General features: G+C 40.3%; 1 protein-coding gene across 1 annotated transcript; it reads right to left on the bottom strand.

The window, feature by feature from the left end:
* Nucleotides 1-480: 480 nt before the first annotated feature.
* On the bottom strand, nt 481-4,553 carry Insl6 (insulin like 6). The gene is made up of 2 exons (XM_051199965.1): nt 4,283-4,553; nt 481-874 (listed from the first exon to the last, which is right to left on the bottom strand). Exons 1-2 carry the CDS (start codon nt 4,551-4,553, stop codon nt 576-578), a joined length of 570 nt encoding a protein of 189 aa, XP_051055922.1. The 3' UTR covers nt 481-575.
* Nucleotides 4,554-7,407: the final 2,854 nt, after the last annotated feature.

The raw sequence follows: 7,407 nt of genomic DNA, 5'->3' as shown, positions 1-7,407 counted from the left end.
CAACTTTGTATCATTACAGTTATTTCACATAGGGCTGGCAAGATGGTTCAGCAGGAAAAGGAGCATGAGTAAAACTCCGGGCCCTAAAAATGTAGCCACTATTACCGTATAATTGCTTCTCTGAGAGGTAATATTAGTTGCTTCAAATTGCTGAGACAAACTAGTTTGCTTATGGAAATGAGCATAGAAGTTATGGACATGGATATGTGTATTATATAGAAAGAAATATATTCCATTTAAATGCAGCTTAAGAATTTTCAGCCATAATGACAATCCCCAAATAGGTAATTTCCAAATGTCTGCATGGATTGTGGCACTTATAGGAACATCATCTTTAAAATATATATGACAAATAGGAGTCACTAAATACCAAGGAGCCTGTCACCACCATAAGGCACTGTCCACTGCTTATGAATATTCGCCAGTGTAGTTCACAATCTACCATAACCTACAAATATCACTTCAAGAGTAAATAAGTGGTAAATTAGACATAGTATTTATTAAGCTAGCATAGTTTCTACGATGCTTTCTTTGTACATCTCAGTCACCAGCAACATTTGTTTTATCGTTAAGCTTTAAAAATCAATATACGGAAGACACGCAACAGCCAGCTCTTCCTTTGTACATCCCTTAAGGCAGCATTTATCTGAGAAACCTCTGCGTTCCCTCTGGGGATGGTTCCCCCAAAATAAGCTATTGACTTTGCTTGTACTTTTCTTCTGAAGTTTTACACCCTCATCATAGGGATTGGCATCACGGGATGAAAAATCTCTTGGGTTCTCAGGAAACAAGTTGACCTTCTCAAACTGATATTCAGGCAGTGGCTGGGCCTCCCAAGTGTTTACTGCTTTCTCCTGAGAGGGAGATGCAAGGACTGTTGAGAGAGAATGAGAAGAAATCCTATTCATCCAAATCTTCTATTAGATGTGAATTTAACATTAGAATACTAAAATCAGCTAATTATTAAAAATCGTTTTTAAATAAAGGTTGGGAAGTATAATTATTTGGAGGCTGCATAGTTTTAACTAAAATAGATACAGTGTTTTCCTATGAGAAGGCTTAGCCACCTTTAAATACTTTGCAATAATAATTTTTATTACAATACTCCTCCCATGCTGTAGAATTCAGCATTTTAACCAGTGAAATCAGTGGCTCCTAGTTTTTCTACAAACTCCTGCCAACATTAATTCCACAGCAGCTCTCTCACCTCTCAAAAGCAATAAGAAGCAAAATGACAGCATAAAAGCCAGCAGTCACCACTCACCTTCCCTGCCACGCCCTCTCCCTCAATTTCCCTTTCTATGAATTTCTCTATTCTGTACAGTTCACACAAAGTAGCTTCTGGTGTGTGGTTATTTTTGCCTTTCAATTAGCATAACATTCTCCATGTTTATCCAGGATGTCATCTGTTTATCCCCCTTTATTCCTTTCATGGCTAAACAACTTCCCATTGTGTGGATTACTGAATTACAGTTCACTCATCCATCTATCAGGTCTTGGATATTTTAGTTGTCTTCATTTTTTTTTTAACTATTATGAGTAACACTGCCATGGATATTCACACCCACCTTTGTTTAATTTATTTATTTAATTTAGAATCAATCTTATTTTACTTATCAATCCCAGTTCCCTCTCCCTCCCATCCTCCCATTCCCCACTCCGAGCCCCCCCCCATCTACTCCCCAGGGAGGGTGAGACCTTCCATGAAGGATCATCAAACTCTGTCACATCATTTGGGGGAGGGCCTAGGCTCTCCTCCCTGTATCTGGGCTGAGAGAGTATCCCTCTATGGGGAATGGGCTCCCAATGTCCATTTGTTCACTAGGGATCTATACTGATCTATTACCAGAGGCCCCATAGACTGCCCAGGCCTCCTAACTGACACCCACATTCAGAGGACTTGGTTCAGTTCGATGCTGGTTCCCCAGCTTTACAGCTGGGGTCTGTGAGCTCTCACTTGCTCAGGTCAGCTGTTTCTGTGGGTTCCTCCAGCACCATCTTGACCCCTTTGCTCATCACTCCTCCCTCTCTAGTACTGGATTCCAGGAGTTCAGCTCAGTGCTTAGCTGTGCACACCCTCATTGATGTGTCCGTGTTTTCAGTCATTTTGGAAATAAACCTAGGAGTGGAGCTGCTGGATCCTATGGTAATCCTGAACATCTTCCCACGGGCTTCTGGTATATCATCTTTGGAGGAGTACCTGTTAAGTCCCATGCTCATCCTTATTTGTTCATGTGTTGCCCTTGTTCACTTCCAATCAGGCTGTCTTTGTATGTGTAAGTTATAACTAAGAAGTCAATAGAAGCACATTTTTCTTTAATAAAACCTAAGGACGTGAGAAATGGAGATGTGCTCGAGGGACAGATTCATTGTTATACTGTTCTGAATTCAATCAACATTGGACACTGAATGATAGAAAACTAAAATAACTCCTGGATGTCTGCTGTGGCCATATTCAGTACTTCCTAAGGGGACATTTTTATTTCTTCTGAGGTCTTAATCTCAGCTCCAGCTCTGTGAGCCTTGCTCTGAGTTACACAACTCCATTGGAGGCTCAAAGAGAGAAACCTATCATGGTGGCTGATGAGTCATGGCTTATGGGAAATTAGTCGGCTCAGTCAGATCCCAGTGTTTTGAAATTAGAAGTATTGGAAAAGAAGAGTTCATGAGGTTCTAGACTGAGGAGATTTTATGAGGCTTGTCATGGAATAAGGGAACATGCATACCAATGAGCAAACAGAGAAAGAGGGACGAGGAGGAGGAAAGGGGTACGGAGGAGATAGAGAAGTACGGAGCTGGGCCTTCTGAATTCATTACTGGGTCTTCTGATTGCCCCCTGCTTCTTGCCAGGGATGCTCAGTCCCTGAAGCTACAGGACTACATGCTACCCCTTTCTGCTACAATTATGATGAATAAAACAGAATTATAACTAAACTAAACAAGAAAACAAAGAAAAAAGCAAACCAAATAAAGTTAGAAAGAAATGGTTAGATAGAACCAAGTTTCTAAATAAATGGTTATGAATTCTTAAACGTCTGGAATTCCTATGAAAACCTTAACACACACAGACATACAAAACTTAAGTACTTCAATGACTAAGAAATCAAAAGTATAACTAGTCATCTCCTAGAAAGTGCACACATAAATGGTTTTAGAGATGGATTCCACCTATTTTTAAAGAACAGTAGTTTACAAACAGTTCCATGTCATTTTATGTCAGGTATAATCCCTATTTCCAAACCAGGTAAGAACACCAAATTCTTATTTAAGTTCTTGTAAGTGATTTCACTTACAACCGTAGTTTGAAAAAAAAAAAAAAAACCTATGAAATCAGTTAAGTAAAACTCAAATATACTTTACAAACATAGGAGAAAGGCTTATACCAGAACGGTAAGTGTGGGTCAAGGTCACAAAATGCAGCTCATCATGTTAATTCGAGTTCAGCCAGCGGATGCTGCAATCACCAGGGAATTTCATCATTTTGAGCTCATTTCTTAACATCCATTCCCATATAGTCTCCTTTCTGACTGTTTGCATAGATGAACTATCCATGCCAGGACTTCTGTCCTCGGTCCTTCCTTATGTCCCTTATCGGTTTTCACTGCATGTGAATCGCTCTTTTGTTTTTGCTTTCTTATTCTATCAGGCACTCTGAATGAACCTTACCTGAACTGATTCTTCCACTTCCTGTTCTGGCCACCCTGACCTTGTTGCTCCCGGTATAATTCAGATATAGGTGTCTTTCCCCTGCTGCTCATCTCTGCGTGGCTATCCTCCCACTACCTCTATCCATTGCCTACCGTTGTGACACGGTGCCCGGCAGTGGCTAATTTTAAATGAACAAAGATGTACTTAATTCTTGCTTTGTAGATGGGACGGTGTCCAGGGACCTTCCTGTAGCATCATTCCACAGTGAAAGTGTAGGACAAGTGTGAGATCAAGAAAGTGAGGAGGCTGAGGTTGATTTTCCAACAAATTCATTCAGGATAATCTAAGTCTGTGATGAGGCCTGACTCCATTTCAAGGACATTTAGTTCCCGTTTCCTAAACCCCACCACAGCAACGTCTTTTGTCAAATGTTATCTTTTTAATAAGGCCGACTCTGACCACACTACTTTATATCTAAAGTACACTTCATATTAGTTTGTATGTTTTAAAATTGTAGGTACATATATTCTAGGCACAAATTTCTCTTTCCCGTAGAAACTCACCGGTGGAGCAAAGTCTAGTCTAAGAAATGCACAGTGGTGAGCAAACACACACCACCCCTTCAGATGTTTACCTGGGTTTGTGAATCTTCCCCAGGCCGAAGACGGGATTTGGTGGGGGCTGAAGGTTTTGACCAGCTGTGAGGACTGATCAGAGAGATGTGTTAAAGCAGCTCCCTGGTCCATGTCCAAGTGGAAATGCCTCCAATCAGTTTGGCCACAGAGCTTTATAATTTCTGTCAGCAGGTGCCTGCCACACAGCTTCCTGGGTTTGCTTTCCTCTTGCTCCAGGGAGAAAGTAGCCTGTAGGAGTCCAAGACACAACAGACAGCACAGCTGCTTCATCCCTGGGCTCCGCGGCAGGGCCTGGCGCGCTGCAACGGCCGTCGCCCCGCCCCCTCCCCGCCCCTCCCCGCCTCCTTCCCAACATACCACGCCCCTGGCCACGCCCCTCTCATGCAGTCCTCGGGATCCGCCAATCTTCTCCAGAACACTGAGATTCAGTGTGGGGTGTTCCAGGCTTGCAGGATGTTGAAGAAAATAAGCTCTTGTTCCCTCAGAAGTGAAATATCTCCGTTCCCTGACTTTTATTAATTTTCCTTGTCGTCCTCACCAAGAGACTGCCATTAAAATATGAGAACACAGGAGGACGCTGAGTAACCAAAAATACAATAATGGAAGATGCTGCAAACTATACCTGGAATGTGAACTCCTTTTTACCTAGTGGTTACATGAGACATCTCGTCCCTTCGGAGACCTCTCATCTCCTTCATGGGTTATATCTTGTAACTTATTTATTTATTTATTTACTGGAGCTGGAGAGATGACTCCTCAGTTAGGAGGAGCCTTTGCTGCTCTTGCAGAGGAACTGGGTTCCTTTCCCAGTACCCATATGTCAGCTCATAATAGTCTGTCACCCCAGTTCTGGCCTCCATCTGTACCAGGCACACACATGATGCATATACAGACATGCAGGCAAACACTAATACACATCAAGTAAAATAAACCTTTTAGAATTATTACTTTTTTTTAGGTTAGCACACAAAGTGCTGGGCTGAATTCATCATGGCATCTTCTCACATCTATGGCATTGTAGTTTGTTCTCACTCAGTCCTTTCCCTTACTGCCCTCTCCCATACCTCCCACAAGTTCAGTTTCTTCTTCAGTAAGTCCCTTCCTGCTTTTTTGTTCCTGTATCCTATTATTTGATTTCCTCCTATCTTCTTTAGGTACTCATCCCTCTTGGGTTTCCCTTTGTAGCTCCATGAGCTACAAGCACACATATTCAAGCATACACACACACACACACACACACACACACACACACACACATTTAGTATCCTGGTAAAGTTTACCTTAGTTTATTTGTATGAACACATTCTTCTTATAATACATCTCTACTGTTTTATTATACTTATTTATTGGTGTGTGTGTGTGTGTCACAGTGTGTGTATGTGTATATTAGATACATATGTGTGTGTGTGCCACTGTGTGTGTGTGTGTGCATGTGCTACAGTGTGTGCATGTGTATATATATGTGTGTGCATGTGTGTGTGTGGAGGTTGGAACCAGTTCTCTCCATGAACCACATGGGTCCCAGGGATCGGTCCCTTTGTCAGGCTTGGTGGCAAGTGCTTTAACTTGCTAACTCACTTAACTGCTACACATTATTATTACCATATAACAACTGAATGGATTTGTTTAACTGAAAACTTTATTATATAGATGACTTAGAGTGAACAAGTTCTAATATTATAAAATTAATTTCAGACTGATTTATTTTGTTCCATTGACTTTATTCTAGAACATTGCCATAAAACATTTATCTTAGAAAAGTAAACTATTTATCTTTCTGAGTCAAACATACTTCAACATGATTCACAATTGTATCCATTTTTTCTACAAAGCTAATAATTTCATGTTTTCTTTTTGAACCTATAAAAATTCCATTGTATATATTTGCCATTGTTTTTTAGTTTTTAAATTCAAGTATGTGTGTGGGTACCCACTGAGATCAAAAGAGGGTGTAGGGTCACCTAGAGCTGGAGGTACAAATGTTAGGAGCTGCCTGACACGGTGATGGGAACCAAACTCAGGTCCCCTGAAAGAGCAGCAAGTGCTCTTAACCACTGAGCCCTGTACCAGTTGGATCAGCTGAAGGACATCTAGGATGCCCATTTCCTAGCTATTGTAAGTAGTGCAGCAATGAACAAGTGAGCATCTCTGTGATAGGTTGATTCAGAGCCCCTGTGATAGATTCCCAAGCACCATAGTGCTGAATTCTATATAGTTCTATCTTCAGTTTCTTGAGGAATCTTCATATGGCAACATGCTGTGAACAAATTTTCCTTTTCCCTCACATTTTTGCCAGAATTTGCTGCCAAGTGCTTTGTTTATTGGTAATATTCTGACTAGAGCAAGATGGACTCTCAAAAACAGTTATAATTTGTATTTTACCAAAGCAGTTATAACGTGTATTTTATCAATGCAGTTATATTTTGTATTTCCCTGGTGGGTAAAGAATGTTCAAGTACTTTTTAGCCATTTTCATTTTTGCTTTTGAAAGCTCAATTCATTAGCCCATTTATTGATTAGAAGACTAGCTTTTCTGGTGTTTAAAATTTGCAGTTCCATGGGCTGCAATGATGGTTCAGCCATTAAAAGGCTAGGCTCACAACCAAAAATATAATTTGCAGTTCTTCATACATAGTGGATATTGTTGCCTTGTCTAATGTGTAATTAGTAAATAATTAGTAATAATTTCCCCCCATACTGTAGGCTACCTCTTTACTGTGGTGGCTGGCTTAATTATTTATTTATTTATTTATTTTTATTTATTGTTGTACAGAACTTTTTAATATCACATGATCACAGTTTTTAATATTGGGATTACGTCCTGTGCTCTCGGGAGTCCTCAGAAAATCTCTGGCTATAATGTATTTTGAAGTGTTTACCCTATGTTATCCTCTTGCATTTTCACAGTTTCAAGTTTCAAAGTCTTTGAGAATTTTGAATGAAAAAAATACCGCGTGGAAGAATCTAATTTCATTTTTTTATGAGGAAATCCAGCTTTTCTGAGCACCATTGTTAAAGAGGTTATCTTTTCTCCAAAATATGTTTCTGATACTGTTGCCAAAAATTAAGTGACTGTAAATGTGTAGCTCATTAGGGGGTCTGCTGTATTATTCCATTGGTCCAT

The sequence above is a fragment of the Phodopus roborovskii genome, unplaced genomic scaffold, assembly GCF_943737965.1.
Source record: "Phodopus roborovskii unplaced genomic scaffold, PHOROB, whole genome shotgun sequence".
NCBI lineage: Eukaryota > Metazoa > Chordata > Mammalia > Rodentia > Cricetidae > Phodopus > Phodopus roborovskii.
This window is presented reverse-complemented; position numbering and strand designations above follow the sequence as displayed.